This window comes from Carettochelys insculpta, chromosome 15 (assembly GCF_033958435.1).
Source record: "Carettochelys insculpta isolate YL-2023 chromosome 15, ASM3395843v1, whole genome shotgun sequence".
Lineage (NCBI taxonomy): Eukaryota > Metazoa > Chordata > Testudines > Carettochelyidae > Carettochelys > Carettochelys insculpta.
In genome coordinates this window covers 26,152,464-26,175,467 of record NC_134151.1, presented here as the reverse complement: position 1 = coordinate 26,175,467, position 23,004 = coordinate 26,152,464, and the positions used below count along the sequence as shown (strand labels likewise).

Sequence of the window (23,004 nt, the reverse complement as noted above, 5' to 3'; positions counted from 1 at the left end):
AATTTGGCCATTCACATGGCCATTTTGAAGTTTTGGCCAAGTGTGGCCGCAACCTAAACGTCATCAACCCTTCAAAACAAAGTTCTTTGTCCATCTGAAACAATTATTTCCCCAGAGATGTAATTTTTAGATAGTCTGATAACAGGCTTTGCAGCGCATTCAACCTGACTGCAGCATAGCAAGATGACAAATTGCTCTCCGGTCATAGGAGGTTACACACGGCAGGAAGTGATTCAGAAGTACATTAAGGATTCAGAGGATGTATTTTTGAAAATTCCACCCCAAAGGATCATTTATTTCTGCTAAAACAATAAGAAACTAAAACACTCATCTCTGAAGAACACTATCCTACTCCAGCTACTGATTATCAATAGCAGCTTCAAGAAGTCTCTTACCCAAAGTGAACTGTAATACAGAACAAAAGGGAACTGAAAAGCAGCAAAACAGAAAGTGATTAATGAAGGGCTATTGGGTACTCTCAGTTGATACATGAAGGAAAGATATACCCAACATACCCAAAAGATGACACAAATTAAAGAGACTTAATATAATAATACACACTGAATCCTTCTATTTCTCTGAAGTAAATAAGCTGCTTTAAAATCTCTTGAACATTCTAACTTCTCTCATAAGACTGTATAAGGTGTCTTTTAAAATGTAGGAAAAGTACCAATTTTCTAATCAAAACAACTTCCAATACATTACTTAATACTCAAAAATGGGAGAAAAAAAAAAAAAAAAGGACTATTATCCAGGGCTGGCCAGGTTGGAAGTCTTCCGTCTAAATGGGTCTTCATACTACAATTTCACCCAACTCCCTAGAAGAAGGAAATTATCAATTTTACTGCTGGGCAGAAGCCAAAAAACAGTTTTGACTTGAAGACCCCGCCAGTACTATATTAAAAAAAGCAAACGGTGCTAATCACTGTTTGGCCCTGTCTAAGATTAACACTGTGAAACACTACAGGGCCGCTTGGTACAAAGCAGCGATGAGTGCATAAACACAATGGTATACTTGTGTGACAGCTACAGCAGTAAACCTCAAGACTGCCATATTTCTTCTTAGATTATTAATAGTCCTGGAGAGCTGGTACTTCAAAGAGCATTTTTAACAGTCGGTGTCCAATTACCTTAACATACTGGAAACAGAGCACATAGTACATAGGATTCAAAAGTTTCACTATAAAAGTTAAATATAATGTGCAGATTCAACCTCCCTAGTCTGGCACCCTTGGCAACTAAGCAGTCCCGGATGAAGGATTTTGCTGGACTGGGGTGATCAATTCTACCACCCTCCTGGCATTTCAGCTCATGCTCCGGGCGCTTTTCCTCACTCTGTCACCCGCAGCTCCCTGACTCCCCACGTCCGCAGGCTCTCAGGCTGCCAGCTCCTGGCCCCAGCCATGGCTTCCTCAGGAGCAGCTTCCAGCTCAGCCCCTGCCACAGCCTCCCAGGGCCACAGCTTCCAGCCCGGCCCCAGCAACAAGAGGCCACTTCCCAGCCCGGGGCTTCCCCAGCTGGCTCAGAGAATGAGCTGCTGCACCCAGCCCAGGGGCTTTCCATCCAGCCCCTGCCATGGCTTCCCTGGGCTGGCTTCCCACCCAAACAGCCCTCGCCACTTCTTCTGGTTCAGGCTGAGGGTCTCTCACTGCAGCTCCCTTGTGGCTGCTGCTGCTGACTCCCTTCCCTCCCACACCTTGCTGCCAGACCAGCTGTGGCTGCCCTGCCTGAGCTCCCGCCACTGGTCTGGCTGGCCCCTCCACCTCTGTGACCCGGGACACTCTGATCCTGCAAGATCCGTGGTCCTTGCCAGATGAAAGAATGCTGGATTTGGGAGTTTCAAACCCTGTATAGCACTTAAATCTCACATGGGATAACAGAGCTCATATTTTTTTAATTTTCCTTCTGGGACAGCCCTGTATGTGGTAGTCCTCATTCCATTCCAGAAGCAACAATACCATGATGCAAATGATGCTAACACCTATCTTGATCCTACTGAACAAACAGAAGAACTCCATGCAGGAGTAAGAGATTTTAAGCTTCCACAGTTGCTGCAGGATTTTTGGCAGAAAGGTTTAAATTTCCCTAAATTGTGTTGAAACAATGTGAAAAGAAGAAGCCTTACTAAACACAAAAATGAATATAGAAACCAAGGGCTACAATATCCACACCACTTACAAATATCTTTTTGGAACACACGGCTTTTTACTTCTCTTCCTGAGCATCTATCAATGGGAAATAATATAATTTCTCTCATCAGTTTCAAGACTGTGAGGAAACTATGCTAAACTAAGGTCAAATGATCAAATAAGTCAATCCAATAAAATCATTTCATTAATTAGCACATTTTTTCCCCAAAGCAACATTGCAACAAATTCAACACAGGAAATAAATCTACTCTTCTGAAAATATCGTATCAAAAACTGATATCTGGAAATCATTTCATTTCATATTTGAACTACTTTTAAAAAAAACCTCCATCACTTCCATTTGGGAAACACTGGTGATAAAAACCATTCAGATATAAAAATAATGGAAGTGTTCTGAAGCATAGACTAGCAGATATTTTGGAGCATAAGCTTCCGTGGGCAAAGACCCGCTTCATCAAATGCATGAGTGGCGGGGTGGTTTCAGATGCATCTGATGAAGCGGGTCTTTGCCCACGAAAGCTTATGCTCCAAAATACCTGTTAGTCTAGAAGGTGCCACAAGACTTCTTGTTGTTCTCGAAGCTACAGACTAACAAGGCTACCCCTCTGATACTTCGGAAGCATAGTTACTTCAGTGAAATCAAAGAAAGTTTTCCAGCAGCCAAAGGTTTCTGTTCATCAAGTCATTTTGAGAGAGGTTAATTGCAAATTATTTATATTGACACAGAGAAAACAAATAAAGAGAAGTGAGCAATCCCTTACCTTCATGGTTTGAAGCTGAATTTAGTGGAGGATGGGGTACAGAGCTGGTAGGTGGGGGGCCAACTGGAGGTGCAGAAGGCCTCACTAAAGTTGGACCTCCAACTGGAGGGGGTCCTGGAGGAGATCTAGCAGGAGGAAATACTGAAGCTAAAGGCCTATTCACTGGTGCAGGAACAGAACCTGTAGAGATAATCATTTTCAAGAGCATTAAACTGACTGAAGAGTCCCAGATGGTTACCTTGTTACAGAACCACAGAAATCCATCTTATTTATTCAGTGGGAAGAGCAGCACAAGTTAGAGAAATCCAAAAGAAACACAAGAAGTTCAACAGCTTTTAGCTTATCTTCTCATCTTTAAGTACTTCTATAGCTCCATGGTCTATGTCACTACCTCTTTTGATGATTCATAACCATTATGGCAAGATTTTCAAAGGCAGATAAAATCATCCAACTCAACTTAACAGTCAACAAGAGTTGCCTTGGAAAATGCCAGCCTCATCATTAACACTGCATCTGACAACCCTGTCAACCCACGCTTTTTTTTAAAGAGAGATTTCCTTGAAGAGGATGTCCATCTGCCACCTATGTGATCTGATGTCAAGTAGTCATCATTAGAAATATGTATTTTCTAGATTTTAAAATCACCTGCTAAAAAAGATGTTATGCAGTGAATGCTGCAGCAATGAGACACAGGTGAAGGATATACTCCTGTAATTTTGTTTTGATATTAAATATTCCAGGTTGAGGATAATACACAAAGCTTTATTAGTATCTACACAGTGAAAGTGTCACATCAAGTATTTATCTTCCTAGGTTACAGAATACACAGAAGTGTTAAGGCTACATCATTTTTCTGTAACCAACTCCCACCATTATCTAATGGAAGATTTCCATATTCCTGACCATCCATTGATAATTTAAAGAAAATTACTTATTTGACTGTCATCCCAAGTTTAATTTCTTATTCTACACTAAAGAACTGTTTTAGGGGCTTCTTTTCCATTTCAGAGGATGACATGCCTACCCTTCTCTAAAAGCACAAGGCACGTTCATTATTCCATTCAAATGGCATTGATATTCAAATGGACACATTAACACGTGGTGTGAACAGGGACATCAATTACCTCATGCATTACAAGCACTGCTTCCTTTCCTTTGATGCTCGTAATTATCTCAAGCAGGACAATTATCCCCCCCCACAATCCTCATCCCAGTCCTACGTATTTCATTTGTCAGTTTTTATTGCGACTTTTTTTTTTTTTGGTCCTCTGTACTTACAAATGTCCATCTGTCTTGGAAATGAGATTGATCTGATGAAGTGGGTCTGTCCCACGGAAAGCTTATGACTGAATAAATCATTTTGTTAGTCTTTAAAATGCTAGACTTCTGTGGTTTTATACATACACCAAGTATAGGGCAACAACAATCTGTTGTATTGCAGAACTTTACAAGGATGACTTCCATTTTATTCCTTTTCCTGAGACTGTGCCAACAGAGATAGCACTATGTAAGGTACATTACAAACATTAGCAGAGATCTTTGTACCCATTAAATAAAAGAAGTAACTGGCCAGTAAACTAAGTTATGTAATCTAATTTTAAAGATAATACATGTCACTTAATTCTACAAATAACTTCAACTGATTTAGGTCAGGAAGAATTTTTAATGACCTAGGAGAGTTCTGTTACAGTCCTTCCTTTTAATTCTATAGACCAATCTGAAAGAGTGAGCCTTTCAAGGTCTTCTCTCCCAACCATCTACTCCTTGATTCCTAATTTTCCTATGAGAGATATCTCCAGGGATATTAATGATTCACAGACCACAGTTTGAAAGCCATTGTGCAACTGGTTTCTTTTGTCTAACATTGAAATACATTAGCCAGCCTAAGTTTGAAAGTCATCCACATGGGAAATATTTGCTTTCGCACTCTGGCTGCATTGATTTGCACTACATTTTATAGAAGGCTAGCACATGATTTCCATTAACAGCAATGTGTGCTCAGTGGCTTCATACTTGGAAAAGGAACTGCTGCTATGTGAACTGAATAGTAGAAACCCGATGATAAAACTGAAGTTAACTGAAACTGCATAAGTGATTTGAATCTGTATTGTGTTTCCAAAATGGTCAAAGTCAGCTGTGAGAGTTAGGCACATTTTTCATCGTCTGCATATCATAGGGCTCAATTTCTAGAATATACAGAATAATGTGCTGCTCTTACACTTTTATAGCCCATTTCACGCTTCTCATCAGGACATTTTCAAGAGACAAGACTTGAGATGGAGATAAAACTATAAATTTAGACTAAGGAAGCTTTCTATCAACTACGCATTAAACTTTTCATTTAACAATAATATGGGTATTACTTTATTCATGTTTTCTTACTTCCCCTAAAATGTATTCCAGATACGTGACTTGCTTTAGTCAACAATCCTGAATAAACTATTACAGCTTGAGACAAATTCATGCATTTGACAAAGGGTGCCCAAAACTGTTAAATGTTTACCACAAGCAGAAGGCAGTAATGAAATTAGAAACTGAGTGGTGCATACCATCATAGACAACAGAAACATTTGCATTCGCAACAGAAACATAGTGGCATTTTATTTGCCAGTGTACAGTTTGACATTTATGCTGCACTCAGAAGTCCCTGCACCGACTTATGATTTCCTGAACAGATCATCGCTGTCTAGTATAAGCAAGCGAACTGCAGTACCACTACTTTCTCACAGCTTCTCCTTGCAAACCCACAAATATGAGATGTCACATTTTCAAAAAGAATGAAGGCTGTATGGCTCAACAAACTATGCTCAGTTAATTGAATTTACAACTTTCCAGTGACATTGTTGCTAAGAACTGCCAGAACTGAATGATTTAACAGGAACCCTAAAAACCCTTGTACTTGCGCACACACAAACTCCTCCTGACAGAAAAATCTCAAGAGCCCAAGATTTGATCACAGTGTGCAAATGTTCAAATATGCAACATTCACAGAACAACAAAAGGGCATATAGGTACCACGCATGCTCACCCAACCTCTCTACTGTGTGTTTACCAAGTACAAATACAACATTTTTCCCCTCTATTTTTCTAGCCCTTGCCTTCCTTTTTTAAAAACAAAACAGGCAGGTAGCTTGCTTAGTAATTCAAAGTTCTCCAAGTAGTTCTAAACTGCATTTTATCAGAGTATTTAATTTAGCAAAGCTGTTCCACAACCATAAAGAGTCACTGCAGATTCAGCTTTTTATTTTTAACCATTACAGCTAAAGTGAGAATGAATGTCTTCAATCAGATGTATAGTTCAGTCCAAATATATGTCACTGTGCAATAGTCCTTCTGATTACCTTATCTTACTTACCTGGCTTCATGTAGCTGTTTTGAAGTGGAGGACCTCCAGGGGAAACAGTGTACTGGTGACTTGTTGGAGGATTTGTGCTCCCTGATAATGACAATGATGGGTGAGTTGATGCTGTTCCTGCTATATGAGCAAAATGGTGTGTTTGAGACCCAGTTGGCTGACTCATCGGAGTCTGATCATATTGCCAGTTTGAAAGTGCTGCGTTATGAGCTCCAGGAACAAAGCTGCTAGAAGATGATGGTACAGCAGCAGAGTTTTGTGATGGAGGGAGCATTTGGGGACCAGAACTTGCATGTTGCAAAGGTACGACAGAAGTATGTCCCATAGATGGTCGATTAATAGTCTGCCCAGATCTCTGATTACTTAATGGAGAAACATTCTGAGAACCACCAAAGTTATATTGTCCAGAAGATGGCTGCAGAGGAACCTTTGCTGGTACCTGATGCGAATATAATCCTGGAACTGCAGAGCTATATCCTTGGCCATCTGACATTTGTGATGAATGCACCAATGAGTTTTGCACGGGACCTAAAAGAAAAACAAAAACAAAAACAAACCTTCAAAAAGTCCATGTTGCATACTATGCACCCAAGAAGAAATGCCAGCTTCCTAAGACATATCACCTATTTGCTGCCCCTGAGCACTTTCCACTAGTCCCTCAGTGGTGAAGTTCTTTCTAGTACCAAGCCAAGAATTTCATTGCAGGTGAATGGAGATCAGTTCAAGACACATGAACTTCATAATTAACTGCTCTTAATATATTAGACTTTTGCTGAATTATTTTTATTATAACCTAGTAGAATCCTAATATTCTCTGAAGATTCAAGACTTGAAAATGGCTCATCATTTCTGGCTGATGTTTGCAGGTGATCCTATCTGTATTTCTTCAGTCTATCCTGATGCCAAATGCTCAGCAAAAGCAATTCAACCGTAGCTCTTGTACTCTTGCATGCAACACACTGGTGAACAGAATGTAGCAATTAAATATGGGTGGCAGATACGGAAAACATGCTTGGAGTTTGTAACAATTCAAAAATGTTTTCACATGATGATTGACCCTACTGTTAAATTTACAAAGGAACATACACTGAATATACAGACTAGTTCATAAGGTGACTGCTATTTTACAGCATGGTTCATAAGAAACTACTTCTATTTCTCACAATCTTGAGAATACAAACATCTAGCAGTCAAAACAAAAAAGCAGTCAAGTAGTACTTTAAAGACTAACAAAATTATTTATTAGGTGAGTTTTCATGGGACAGACCCACTTCTTCAGACCATAGCTATACCAGAACAAAGTACTACTTGACTGCTTTTTTGTTTTGATAGTATATAGACTACCATGGCTTTCTCTCTGTCACTATCTAGTAGTCAGCTTTACTTAGAGGAAAAACTCATCCCCGTATTACTCATGTAGTATTTACGTTGGAATATACCAAGTTCTGGAAGCCAGCTAATAGAAAAGTTATTTTCTATTGCCCACATAAATCCAACTGAAAATCAACTAAACCAAAAGTGTTTGAGGGGAAAATCATACATTGGTATGATGATACTAACAAGGCAACATATTCTCATATTCCTCAACTAACATCATTTATGCCATCATGTGCCAACAATGCCCAGATGCTTTGTATATTGGACAGACTTCAAACTCTCTTAGACAGAGTTAATGGGCACAGAACAGACATAAAAACACCCCTGATCCGCAAACCAGCGACATTTTAATGGAGTGGGCCATTCTGTTAATGACTTAAGAGTCTGCGTGTTACGGAAGAGGAATTTTCACACTACTTTGGAAAGAGAGGCTGCTGAACTCTCTTTTATATTCAAATTTGACACATTAACACGTGGGTTGAACCGGGATGCAAATATTCTGGGTAATTATAAGGGCTCTTTTGCAAACTTGGCTTAATCTAATTCTTGAATCCCCCCGACCCCTGGCCCCTCTACTCTCTGATTTGCTCACCTTGATAATTTTTTTTCTGATTTGTCAACCTTGATTACTATTTTTGGTTCTCTATGCCTTAAATATTGAGTCTGTTCTGGTATGGCTATGGTCTGAAGAACTGGGTCTGTCCCACAAAAGCTCACCTAATAAATTATTTTGTTAGTCTTTAAAGTGCTACTTTACTGGTTTTTTGCTTTTAAGGCAGCATACATTTGTGCTGATTTCCCAATTAGCTGTTTGGCATCTGTGAAGGCTAATGAATTGACAATACATGCTGAAGTACCAGTCTATACCCCAGGAATACCAGTCCTGGAACCTTTCCCTGCAACAAAGCCCGCTGCCAGCTTTTTCCACATATCTTCTCTGGAAATACCATCACTGGACCTAACCAGGTTACTCACAGAATCACGGGCACTTTCTCATGCTCCTCTACTAACATCATATATGCCATCATGTGCCAACAATGCCCAGATGCTTTGTATATTGGACAGACTTCTAACTCCCTTAGACAAAGGGTCAATGGGCACAAAACAGACATCAAAACACTCGAGATCCACAAACCAGTTAGTCAACATTTTAATGGAATGGGGCATTCTATTAATGACCTAAAGGTATGTTGAATAGTAACAGAGAGGAAGCTGTGCTAGTCTATACACTATCAAAACAAAAAGCAGTCAAGTAGCACTTTAAAGACTAGCAAAATAGTTTATTAGGTGAGCTTTCGTGGGACAGACCCACTTCTGGTCTGAAGAAGTGGGTCTGTCCCACGAAAGCTCACCTAATAAACTATTTTGCTGGTCTTTAAAGTGCTACTTGACTGCTTTTTCTAAAGGTATGTGTGTTACTGAAAAAGAATTTTCGCACCGTTCTTCAAAGGGAAGCAGCCGAGCTGACTTTTGTATTCGAATTCAGCACATTAACACATGGTTTAAACCGGGACGGGAACCTTCTGAGTCACTATCAGGGCTCGTCTGCATACTTGGCTTAATCTAATTCTTGACCTCCTCCCCACCCCTCCACTCTCTGATTTGCTCACCTTGATTATCTTTTTCTGATTTGTCCTCCTTGCTTACTGCTTTTGGTTCTCTGTGCCTCAAATATTGAGTCTGTTCTGGTCTGGCTATGGTCTGAAGAAGTGGGTCTGTCCCATGAAAGCTCACCTAATAAACTATTTTGCTAGTCTTTAAAGTGCTACTTGACTGCTTTTTGTTTTGACAAGTGTGAAAATGCTTTTGTAAAAGTTTCTGTTTGCACCTAATTGATGGGCGCACTGTCCTTAATAGAGATGTTTATTTAAAAGCAACAGAGATAGCCGTGCTAGTCTATATACTATCAAAACAAAAGAGCAGCCCAGCAGCACTTTAAAGACTAACAAAATAATGTATTAGGTGATGACCTTTCGTGGGACAGACCCACCTCTTCAGATGAGCTTCAGATCACTTCTTCAGACTTCCCCAGAGCTGAACACCCCAAAGTTTGCAACCTGAAGCCATGGCTCATTCAAGATTCTCTAGTCCCAAGCTTCAGGTAGTAGCTAGCTGATGAATGTTTGATCTGAAGAAGTGGGTCTGTCCCACGAAAGCTCACCTAATAAATTATTTTGTCAGTCTTTGAAGTACTACTAGACTGCTTTTTTGTTTTTATTTAAAAGCATCTCTCTCAGGATCATGTGTCAGAGGTCAATTCTGCCAAATAAGTCTCAAAAATTTTGCTTAGTGAAGTTAAAAAAAAAAAAGGTAGCCTATCCATTTAATCTGCATTTTACATTTCTGCTGCTTGCTATAGCCAAACCTAGATTCATTTAGAGAAGATATTCAGAATCAAGCAGTTTATGAAACCATTAACTATTTGTAAAAATAATTTACATTCAAAGACAACAACAAGATACAATAAAGGAAAATAGTACTACATTGTTTTCAGAATGTTGGGGCTCTCGCAAGTAATTTTTTTAAAACAAGTTTTCGTCAGTAAATAGTATTTTGTCAAATCCAAAATGTTTCAGAGAAACTGAAACTTTCACAGAAACACAGGCAAGTTGCCACTGTAAATCCTCCTGGTTTCCTCCCACCTTGCCTGACAAGCTGTTGATGAGCCCCAAATGCCCAAGGTTCATCATTCCAGGGAAGACCCACCAACAGACTTCCGCAGAGCTGAACACCCCAAAGTTTGCAACCTGGAGCCATGGCTCATTCAAGGTTCTCTAATCCCAAAATGATGAATGTTTAATTCTTACGAAATCTTTCAGAATTTACTTCCCACAGAAAATTTAAAGTTTTCATTCTGAATTTAAACAAACTTTTTTTCCACGATATCAGAACTGCAAGCCACAGTTCTAAGTCTTACACACCTTATGTAATCCACTGGACACACATTCCCAACATAAAAAGAGGTCGTATATACCTCCAATTAAAATGCTTTCAAGTTATTTAAATACGCTACTTATTGTACCCCACATGTCATTACAACTTTTCTCTCTCTTGAAGTGTTTTTGGCTATTCGTAGTCAGAGTTTTTCTGACTGACTTCCCATTCCATCGCCTCCAATTTTTAAAAATTTCTTATGATTTCCACATGCCTTTTTAGGTGACTATGAAAGGTGTCTTTGCTTTAAATGCTTAAGTTTTTAACCAAGCACTCCTTGATGTATAGATGCTGCAACAAACTTCAAGTTAACACAGTATTTTAATAGTCATACTGTATTAAAAATAAGGAACAGCCATATTGGTTACCTCAGAGAACCAAAAAAAGGTGTTTCCAGCAGTTTAGATCAAACTGAATTAATTGGAGTCTCACAGTTTCAGTCTTCAAGGTAATACGCGAATTATTTTTGTCAGCGCTTCCTCATTTCTGTCTCTGAAGAAGAACCTTTATCCTCCGTCCCTACATTATACATTGCAGAGAGGTGGCCATGTTAGTCTGTATATTTGAGAACAACAAGAAGTCCTGCGGCACCTTATAGACTAACAGATATTTTGGAGCATAAGCTTTCGTGGGCAAAGACCCGCTTCATTTACATTACATAATATATAGACTCATGCATCTGATGAAGCAGATCTTTGCCCATGAAAACGTATGCTCCAAAATATCTGTTAGTTTATAAGGTGCCACAGGACTTCTTCTTGTTCTACATTATACATAGGTAAGGAAAATATCCACAGGCAGTCCTGGGGCACCTTAGACACTAACAAATGTACTAGGTCACCAGCTCTTCATCAGATGTTCTCATGAACTAATATAGGGAACAACAACCCTGGCACGGGTGCCAAGAATGGTACATGAGCCGATTTTCATCACAGCACAAGGTAGTAGCTCAGCCCCATCCCTCGTCCTCCATGCAGCCAGGAGCTTGCTGAAAGCTATGCTGCCTGTGGCTTAACAAAGGACCAGCTAATGCTACTAATAATCACCTAAAAAATAAGGCTCTGCATCTTTTTTTTATTATTAATGAAGCTGGTCTAAGTAGGACTGTTAGTGACTTTGAAAAAGTATCACTGGCACTGAGACCAGACAGAGGTCAAAAGGTCAAATTTCTCCACTCTGCATGGGAAAGGTTGATGACCCCGACCTAATATATTGGTTAATCTCTAAGATATCACAGAGCTGTTAGTTGTTTTTGAATTTACAGATTAACACGGCAACTCCTCTGAGACTTTTTAAAATAGCCACAGTTCTCCCATGACTTCAGGGATAAGATCAACATTTACATTACATAATATCTAGAGAACAGATGCATCAGAATCACAACAGGATCACTGAACACCTGCTTGTCAAACAAAAATAAAGGATTCAGATTCCTTGATAAGAGTCTAGTAGCTGTTAACAAATCTTCACTATGTTAATACTAGAATAGCCAGAAACCTTATGACAATGAAGTGCTTTTATTAATCTATTACTGAAAGTTATAATCTCAGAGGGGTAGCCATGTTTGTCTGTAGCTTCACTGAAAGTTATAATTAGGATAACATCTTAAAAAAAAGAAATTTGCTGAGAAGTTTGTCAATGGGTTCAAGAAGGGGTGGAGAAGGGGATAAAATTTAGGTTAAAAAATCTTAACAGGAATTATAGTATCAAAAGAATACAACTCAATATTAGTTCTTCCAAACCAATTTTCAATAAAATCCTTAAAATTATCATTTTTACTATCATCCACAAAGATAGGTTATCTCTGGGAACAGTTTTAACAATACTTCTGTAGCGACAAAAGTAAATGCCAGGGCGTTATTTAAATTAAGTAACTGAAACAGAGTTGCTTATGAAGATACTTCCTTAATATATATATATATATATAAATGGAACATAAATTTTTTCTTTTGTCACTGAATTGAGTGGCTTGAAAGATATTGGTACATATAATATAAATATAGCAAATGTACAGTTTTATAAATTATATTCAATGTATTTGTATGGTAACATCATTTGCAAACACAAAAGAAATTCTCTCTTTTGCAAATAATAATTGGGCCAGGAAAGAGTGACCTACCGACATGGAATTACAGCACTGACTTGCAAGTTTGGAGACCCAAATTGCAGAGCCTGCTCTAATCACTATTTCCAAATGCAACAGCCCATGACTATGCCTACACTACAATGAGCTTTCAAAAGAAGTTCTTCCAGAAGATCTTGTCCAAAAAAACTTCTTCCAAAAGAGCACATCCACACACAAAAGAGCAGATCAAAAACCAATCTGCTCCTTCAATGAAGAGCATCCTACAGCCACTTGCTCTTTCAAAAAAACAGGCCGGAGAGAGAAAAATCTGGCACCATAAGGACTGCTCTTTTGAAAAAAGGTATTCTTCTTCACCTGGGACACCAGAAAAAGTGTGGTGCTCTTTCAATTTCAGATCAAAAGAGCGCACATGAGTAGAGGCTCTGCGGGTTTTTCGGAAAAAGACCACCTTTTCAAAAGAACTTGCTAGTACAGACACTGCCCAAGAGGAAAGACTGACAAAGCATTACTCAACAGAACATCTCAGAGGCTAGGGAACCATATTGCAACACAGTAGACTATAGTTCAAAACCTTTCTTCACAACAGGTAGGCATAAGAGGGAACTGAACCCAGGTCTCCCACATACCACGGAATACCCAACCGCTGGGCTAGAGCAGTGTTTCTCAGTATGGGCTGTGGGCCTGCTTTGGGTAAGCTGCTAACAGGCCCATACCACTCTGTTTACCTACAGGGTCTGTAGCCATGGGGACGCGTGGCTCCCATTGGCTCTGGTTCACAGCTTCCAGCCAAGAGAGCTCTAGGAAACAGTGTGGCCCCAACCATCACTTCCCACAGCTCCGCTTGGCTGGAAAAGGCAAACTGGAGACAATGGGAGCTATAAGGCTCTGTGGCTACATATGTGGGTATACAAAGAGACAAAGGCTTGCTAGCAGCTTTCCCAAAGGGAACCCGCAGCCCACTTGCGGGACGGGGGAGCGCTAAAGCCTATACGGGACACAAATTTACCACCTTCTCCAGCCATTCTGTGAAGCTAGTCCTTTCTTTTGCTTTCATCAAAATGCCTGAAAGGTGAACAAAAATGTTTAGGTCAAAATACTTTAACTTTTTCAGTTTGCTCCAAACTATTTGGGGAGCTCAACACAATACTTCTGGTTTATATGGTATTGCTATTTTGGTCAAAAAGCTATCTGTCTGAAAAAGTTCGCCTACATCCATTTGCAGTCAAATTTGCCCAAGTGTGCTGACAATTTGAAACAAGAGCACTATTAGATATAAACCACACTAATTCATCATAATCAGAGCCCAACGGACTCCATTCTGTAACTGAAGAATGTGGCCTTTTTCCAAGATGCAACCAAGTTTTCCTATTTTCTGCAGCCATGTGCTCTTTTCACTTTTCATCTCCTTGCTTGCTGGGATCTGCCTTTTCCTCTCCAATTTTCTCCATCAGGAAGACCTAACTGGATTACACTGATTATGTTCTGTTTTTTCCCCACGGAGTCAAGCTTACAACCAGAAGCACGGACTGATGAGCTACAATGCCTGACCAGCACCACAAGCAAGGACAAGAGAGCTGGGAAGATAAGCCACTATACTCCTTTCCCTGATGTCAATGATTCACTGCCTCAAAGTAATAGAAAACAAAGCACAGAGGGGGGTACCTAGAGAAAACAGTGGAAAAATTAATCCAAAAGAGTAATTACTTCTGAAAATCATTAGCAAATATGTCAATTAACATTTGCTATTACAAATGATAACCTGCAAAAAGTACACACAGCTATCAAGGGATGGGAATAAAGCGTATTTCATAGCAAGAGAATAAATTCCGAGTTGCAAGGGCACTTAAGATGATGTAGGTTGTTTCACTGGCTTGGGCATGGGTCTGGAACTTGAGGTACGCAAATTCAATTCTCTAATCCATCACAGACTTCCTTTCTGATCTTTTGCAAGTAATTTACTGTGGGCCTCAATTGCACATCTATAAAAACAGGAATAATAGTACTTCCGTTTAGCTACTACAGTAATGGAAGTTAAATACCTAAAATGGAGATGGGAATTGGTGCAGCTAAATTTGATCCCACTCCACCACAGAGCACTTGGGTCCCCAATCAAAACTCAAAAGTTTCTGAAACATCTTGACATTGTAGCATGAGATCTTATGATCCCTGCAGAAGATATTTAAAGAATCAAAAATATGCATTTACATTTAATTACAAATACTCAAAATTAGTCTTCATTTAAAATGTAGGATTATTAATGTACTTAACAGCAAAGGGTGATGAATATCCATGTTATCAAGCTAGTTCCTTTCAAATGTCTCTGCTGTTCAAAGTATTGGAGGGGGTGATTACTGAAGCAACTTAATATATTACACTCAGGGTGCATTTAGACTAGGAACTAACTTCAAAATTAACGTCAAGTTAGGCACTACTTCGAAGTAGCCAGCAGAGAGTCTACACACATTTTCCCTTACTTGGAAGTTAACTTTGAAGTAGGGAGCCCAACTTCGAAGTCCTTACTCCATTACCAGGAATGGAATAGTGCCCTTCTTCAAAGTGTAACTGTGAAGTAAGGTATGTGTAGATGCTCAGCTTCAAAATAAGTAACTTCAAAGTTATTTTTGCAGTGTAGACACAGCCTCAGAAACCTAGATGAACAACAGTGCTGCTAGTAACAATTTAAGGTTATATATCAGCTTGTGTGCTCAGAAGGCACGTATCAGATACATGATGAGCAAGAAATCATTGTGAAAAACCTGGAATACCCTGTACAAACAAAAACTAACCTTATTTTCCACAGACAGCTACCATTGTAAATCTAGAAGCTACCTTAGCCATTATGAGAATTGTCACACAGTACCATCATATTAAAAATATACTGTTCTTCAGTCTGCATTTGATTTCTAACGCATCATTAAATGCAAGGGCTTTGAGGGAAGGGTTCCTCATCCATGCATTAACAGTGCTGAGAACACTGTCAGTGCTTAAATATCAACTCAACGAATTTCTGACTAGTGCCAAAGAAGTTTTACATGCCACATCATTTGAAGATTACATCATCAACAAAACAAATTTTATAGTTCTCCTTTTTCATTTCTTTTACCCTATGTCAGACACCCTAAATAGCCTGCCCTGAATCTTCTTCATACATCTCTTATAACCCAACTCCATTCCTATTTCAGGCAATATTAACTAAATCAGGGGTCACAAAAAATTTAAAATATAATCAAGACAGCAAACTACAATGATTTATCACTCTGCTGTCTAGCAGCAATCTTCTCTTTGTCCATTGTCTATTTAGACTGCAAAACCTGTCTATCATTTACAGTAAGCACCACATGTACTGTTGGCACTGTATAAATATTCATCTACCATAAGCTTGTGTATGTCTATATTGAAGTCCTTTGTGAGGAAATGTGAGAAAAGAATTCTAATTATGCATTTGTAAAAACAAATCACTTTTACTGCAACTTAGTTTTACATTATACAAAATGCCTCCCTTATTTTTATGAAAGATGTAGAGAAACATGCATTTGCATAGTCTAGAGGGAATATCCCAGTGTTCATGTGAAACTAAAACACATCTGGAGCAATATATCCCATTTACTTATTCAGTAACTAAGAGGCTTTCCTTGAAGTGTGATATTTTTCTAATTTTAGGCTGACAACTGGAAGTTGCTCAACTTAACTTGTATCAATACTTTCAATATATTTCCACCTTCCTTAAAAATATGCAATGCCCTCCTCTCCAAAAACGATAGCACTCCCATATTATAACATTTATTTAATGGCAGAACACTTTTCCTTTGCAGTTTATGCAAAGCTTACATTATATGCTTTATTCTAAAGTTACAGGATCCTCCCAGAGCAAGTGATAATCATGGTGCCACATGTACATTACATTCCAAAAGGTCACAGATGTTCAGATTATGAATGACTCTTTTTAGAATGTTGAATGCAATCTATAATTGGTCAGCAAAACAAAGCAGCAGAAATGTAGCACTTTAAAGACTAACAAAATGATTTACTCGGTGATTACCTTTCGTGGGACAGACCCACGAAAGCTCATCACTGAATAAATCATTTTGTTAGTCTTTAAAGTGTAACATTTCTGCTGCTTTGTTTTGTTGGAGTACAAACTAACTCAGCTAACTCTCTATAATTGATCAGATATACTATAAAATAAATCTCAATCATGCAACAAATTTATTTTTACCCGTATAAGGCTTTTTTCCCAAAAACTTACCTCTTATTATAACATGAACAGAAAATGACAGCTTCTTTACCAAATAGCAGGCTAAAACAGACTGATTTTTTTAAAGAAACACTGTTATACTAGGAACAGAGAGTAAGCCGTGCTAGTCTATACACTATCAAAACAAAAAGCAGTCAAGTAGCACTTTAAAGACTAGCAAAATAGTTTATTAGGTGAGCTTTCGTGGGACACGAAAGCTCACCTAATAAACTATTTTGCTAGTCTTTAAAGTGCTACTTGACTGCTTTTTGTTATACTAGGACAAATTCAGACCACTGGTTCATTTCTTCATCTATTCTCCCATCTGTACCACTACCTCTAATGTTTCCAGATAACAAAGCCTCAATCATCCAGGCACACAGACTACTGTATAAGCACAGAGTCTGAAAGGGTGAAAACGCCATCCCTTATGGATACCAGCTTTTGTCCTCTCATGATATTGTTGAAAATTATGTAAATCCAACATATTTTCCTCCATAACCTTTCTCGTGAAGAAACAGAGAAACAGGACGTGCAAATCTTTTTGCAATCAGATGCAGAAATAGTATTTCCACCAAGCATCCTTTACCTCAAGATCTGGCCATTTTTATGGCTTACTGCTAGATCTTGTTCCAATAAAGCAAAATATGCTAACAAGTGTTCCATGTATATTCTAGTGATGAAACTGGTGCTCAATTTGAATGTGATCTACCCAAAATTCCACCATAAGGGAAGGTACTTGGAAAAGGTTTATAATAATACCACACACACCTACAACCACACAGCCAGAAGAGGTGCCTTCTCCCGGGGGGGTTTGTTTGTTTGTTTTTTTAGAACTGGTTTGTGTTACTCTCCACAGAAACCTCTCGCTAGGTACATCTGTGGCGCCCCGGCTCCCATCCTTCCCCACTCACGCACGTCGGGATGGGTGTTCCGATACTGCAGCAATGAGCACAACATAAGGGATCCAAAACGATGACCCACATCCTACGTGGCACCCACACTCCCACTCAACCCCTGAAACCGAGCACAGGCGAATGCCTACCCCGGCCCCTAAGATCTAAAGCCCGTCCCGCACAGGGGAGCTGAGCCCGCTGTGCCCCCACGGGACCGGGGTGGCGAGCGCCGAGGTCTCAGGGGCAAACTAGACCCCAAGGGAAGCGCAGGCCTCGCCCACGGCAGCCGATCATCCTCCCAACGCGGCGGCACGAACCGCTCGGCGCGCACCTGGGGAGACGAGAAGGGCGCTGGGGAGGACAAGGGAGTGCCCGCCGGGCCTCAGGAGCTCACCCGCCGCCCGGGGGTCCCCTCCCGGGTGACCCTCCTTAAAGGGCCGGGCACAGAGGCTCCTCTCGGGGCTGTGCTCCCGCAAAGCGCCGGGGGCCCCAGGCCGAGACTCCGGACCGGTGTCGCGCCGGGAATGGCAAGGCCCCTCCGCGCTCACTGGGAAAGGCCGGGCTCCCCCTCAGCCTGCGGCCGGACACCGCTCCCGGCGGCCTGGCCTCACCGTTGGTATAGCGTTGCTCTCCAGCCCCGTTCTGGCCGCTGTGTCCCACGGCGGCGGGGGGTCTCCCGGGCTGGGCCATGGCGGGAGCGGACTCAACTCTCTGCCTGGGTTCGCCCGGCCCCAGCTCCGAGCCTGGGGGGGGGCGGGGGGGTCGGAGGGAGGGACCCACACACCGGAAGGGAAGGACAGCGAGGGCGCGCAAGCGCACTCCGTACACGTGGCACTTCCGGGACCGAGTGCTGCGATCGAGGGCGTGGCTTGGAGGCGTGATGGGGCTGAGGGGTGAAGTGGGCAGAGCTTCCAGAGGGCGTTGCTCTGCTGGCAAGGGATCGTTCTTTGGACTGTTGTAGCATGATTCCAGTATGTCTCTTGCATGGAGTATCCCCCTGCAGCATTGGACTTTGGGTCTACACTGTCTCCCACGGAATAATTTAATTATAGCTTTTTATTTCTAAATCAGTTTTATGTCATAATAACAATAGCATATATTAATATCATGCTGTCTTGTCTATCCATGCTCATTTTTATATCATGAGCCCTATATATTTTTTTCTTGAATAAGCCTCAAGCACAGCAGCCAGGCAGACAACATACTGCACAAAAAAAGAGAGAGAAAAGGCATCTAGCTGAAATGGGGTTACGGGGGAGAAAGAGGCGAACGTACCATTGATACCAAAATGCTGCTTGTTCTCAATCCGGGTCCCCTGATTATTGAGGAATAAGAAGAAAATGCAATTTACTCTTCTGCTTTCACACCTAGCCTGCCAGGAGCGAGGACCATGCACACAAACCACATACTTTCCTCTCATTCCCTGGTAGTTGGGAGAATGGGAAGAAAATTAAACAGCATCCTGGTAGGGACAGTTGCTGCTTCCCCTACCCTCCAAAAATAGTGCCCTGTAGAGGAAGAAGGTATATTCTATTAGGAATAGTCTTAGAGGGGGTAGCAAATGTTAGTCTGTACCTTCACAAATTACAAGCAGTCCTGTAGCACCTTAGAAACTAATAAATTTATTAGGTCATGAGCTATTGTGAGTAAAGTGGGCCTTACCCAGGAAAGCTCATGACCAAATACATTTGTTAGTCACTAAGGTGCTACAGAACTTCTTGTTATTTATATTAGGGATGCAGAATGTAATGATTCTGATATCATAGCAGAGTTCCCTTGGGTATGATCCTGCTTGAGTTGAAGTCAATAGCAAAATTTCCAGAGAAATCAGTAGAAGCTTAGCTCCTTCTGCAGAGTGACATAGGGTTTGTAAGACACGCAAGACCACTTCTGTTTTACATGTGCAAAAATTCCGCTTAAATTTCCACAGTATAAATGCCATAAGTTTTAATGCAGCAATTCTAACTCAGAACGAAGAGCAACAGGCCCACTGACCAGGGAGACAAAGGGGACAGTTCCCCCCAGCCCAGGCTTTCAAGGGGGCCCAGAGTTCCAACCGCTGCCACTGCCAATGTATCAGCAGCAGTGGCTGGAGTGCCAGGCCCCTTTAAATCGCAGGAACCCAGCTCCTTCAGTGGGCAGCTGGGTGGGAGGCAGGGTCATGCAGCAGTCCCACTGGCACTGAAGGCCAAATGCTTTAGGTCCTGCTCCCTCTGCAATTGGTCCAGCCTCTTCCAGGATGTGGAGCTGGCCCTCCCCCCACCTTGCCTGCTGCAGCTCTCAATGGTGCTGAAGAGCACAGCAATATTACCATTGAAAGATCACAATTCAGGCATAAAAATCATCAAATCAGCTTAGAATCACAATGCTTTTAAAAGTAATACACTTATTCCCATCCAGTTTTTGAGATAAGGGTGTGTATGTATCATGTTTTCAAACAAATCTTAGCCTTTAAGGTATCACAGGCCTCCTCATTATTTTTAAATATACAGACTAACACAGCTAACCCTCTGAGACTTAACGAGTTTCAAACTTTCTTTGCAAATGTAAAAATGAGAAACTTACATAAACAAATAAAATAACCCTACAGTTTCACATAATCACCTGTCTCCAGGAGCTACAAGAGCAGAGGTCCAACTGCATGGAGCTCCTGGCCAGACAGGATTTAAGGCATGGGTATAATATGCTGACATAACAATAAACAATTTAGAATGTTAGTCTGGAGAGCAACAATCTCCAAATATCATTCACCCAGTGGGAATAAGCCACAGCAGTAGAGGAACTTAGAAACACGAAACTCTAGGTTTTTAGCCAAACATTCTTTCTGCTATTCATAAAAATGTGGAAAGGGTCATATGACATAATACTGACAGTATTGATATAAAAAGAATATTTTTAAAATTATTTAAGCTGTTAGCAGTTCTTTAAAGCACCTGTGAAAAGATTAAACTATGATTGTAGAAATCCAGCATGCCAGTTTAGGTCCTGATAGCGCAAGTGTTAAACATGTACTTAACTTCCATTCCCATTTACTTTGGATCTTGATGCCTTGTCTTTCTTCCCTTTAAGAGCAATGAGTCACCTGGGTTGCAGAGGTACAAAAATGCAAAATATAGCTTTCTGAGGGTGATTTCAATAATTTCCTGGGACTGTGTTTTCCATCATTTTTGTGAATAGCATGAGGCTGAGAAATCTATATTTAAAATACAAAATTAATTTACTTGTGCTTTATTCCCCCACCCCCACCCCACAGAGCTACAGTACTTTAGCAAACCCAAACAAGAACTCCGTGTAGCTCAAAAGCTTGTTTCTCTCACCAACAGAAGTTGGTCCAGTAAAAGAAATTACCTCTCCAACCTTTTCTCTCTAGTATCCTGGGACTGGGATCAACATGACTACAATTACACAGCATATCTCCAATAATATTAAAATTTAGCAATGTAAAATAAAAGTTTGTATAGTCAAAGGTCAGAGAAGTATCTCTGTTCTTGTTCTTGCAATTGGATTTATTAAGGTGGTCCCATACTTTCCTTCAGGTCCTTTTAATTTCAATGGGATGCTGATGTAAATCTTTATTAACAATAATTAATATTTGAAAATATAAGTAGATGTTTCACCAATATTTATTAATGAAATAAAGACCAGGATGAGAAAAACAAAGCAACAAAATGTTAAAAGAGATGAACAAAGGACCACAACCACTGAACAGCAGAATCTCATGTACTAAATGTGGCTTAATATTTTATACTCATCCAGTTTTAAATATAAGAGAAACTCTTAACTCATTATTTTTAATGCTTGAACTCCTTCTATTCCAACTACCTTTTCTAAAAAAGGTACACAAATTTATTCAAATTTGGCAATTTCCTCTTCTATGATTGTCCTCTTATTGTTTCAAATCCTGCCTCAAATTACAGAACCAGATAATTTTTTTATCCTTAGTAGTTTCCACTGCTATTTCATTACCCTTCAAATTATTAAAGTACTAACCTTGTTTCTTCTCAGCTTTGCATAATGAAGTATATTGCTGGGATAAACTTATAAACGTTTGAAAAGATTGAATGGAAATTAATAAGTGACTATAGTTTAGTCTCTGTGACTGATTCAGGTCTTAGCCAAGCCTCGCTCATGACACTGTCAATAACGGTGCCAAGTATGCTGGTTGTTCTGTGTGACAGATATTTGTTTACTGGCAGTTAGACTGAGAATACCAGCTCATTTCAGACAAGTCACTGAACATCCTTCAAATGCTGTAATATGGGCTCTCAAAAGTGTACTCCTCCCACCCAGAATACTTTGGAGCAGGTCTCTATCACTGTTATCCACCATGAATAAGAAGGGAGTTTAGAATTTCAGCATTCTTATTGCAGCCAACCAACAACAACAATCCACTTTTAATAGGAAACCTGAGATTAGCATTTACAAAGAGCCAAGACAAGCATGTGATTATGCAACATGCACATCACATGACTTATTGGATTATGCTATTAAAAACAAAGAAAAATGCTCACACAGTAAAGGTGGTATTTCATAAAAAATCCTTTGAACAGAAAAACGTGTAATATAATAAAGCATTGAGAATGTATTTTTGGTTGGTTGTTTTTAACAACGCAGTTGAATAACAGTGGATGGCATTCTCCATATAGTGGTAGAAGGGTCCAGTTCATTTCTAATTTAGACCATTGGGAGGCCTTCCATTGATGCTGATGGGAATCAGATCAGGCCCTAAAGATGTAGCAATTCACACTGGGTTTTTTTTGTATTAGATTGGGGTCTCGAACTCCAGGCTGAGAGGGCCATCTATAGCCCGAGCACTTCCCGAGTCTAGCCTGTGAAACAGTTCAAAAAATTATTTAATCAGGCCTGCACAGCTGCTGGCCCTGGGGTTGTGTGGTGTGCCCAGACTCACGCACCACAGCACCCACTGCCCTCATAACCTATAAGCAGAGAGTTCTCTTTGGTCTGGAAAGCCACACTGGTGGCACTTGCCATGATGCAAGTCACCCTGGCCAGAAAGCTGCCTGAGCTTACACACTTCTGTAGCCAATAGGTTTCACTTTCAGTTACCTTGGGCTCAGGAAGGAGATCCCAGTGCACAGGTGTGAATGTTAGTGGAGTGGGGCATTCCAGCATGAGGATATGGTGCTAGGATGAGGACTAGGTTTCAGGTAGAATCCTGGTTTCTGTCTGTGCTCCTACACATATGAGGTG

General features: G+C 40.4%; 1 protein-coding gene across 3 annotated transcripts in view; it reads right to left on the bottom strand.

The window, feature by feature from the left end:
* SEC24A (SEC24 homolog A, COPII coat complex component) overlaps window positions 1-18,540 on the bottom strand; it is a 50,520-nt gene extending 31,980 nt beyond the window's left edge. For all 3 annotated transcript variants that reach the window (XM_075009436.1, XM_075009437.1, XM_075009438.1), the window contains exons 1-3: window positions 18,405-18,540; window positions 6,267-6,794; window positions 2,912-3,091 (exon numbers count right to left, since the gene is read on the bottom strand). In XM_075009436.1, the coding sequence (XP_074865537.1) occupies window positions 2,912-3,091; window positions 6,267-6,794; window positions 18,405-18,483 (787 nt within the window). In that variant the 5' untranslated portion in view covers window positions 18,484-18,540. The remainder of the gene's footprint in view (window positions 1-2,911; window positions 3,092-6,266; window positions 6,795-18,404) is intronic.
* Between the last annotated feature and the right edge of the window lie 4,464 nt (window positions 18,541-23,004).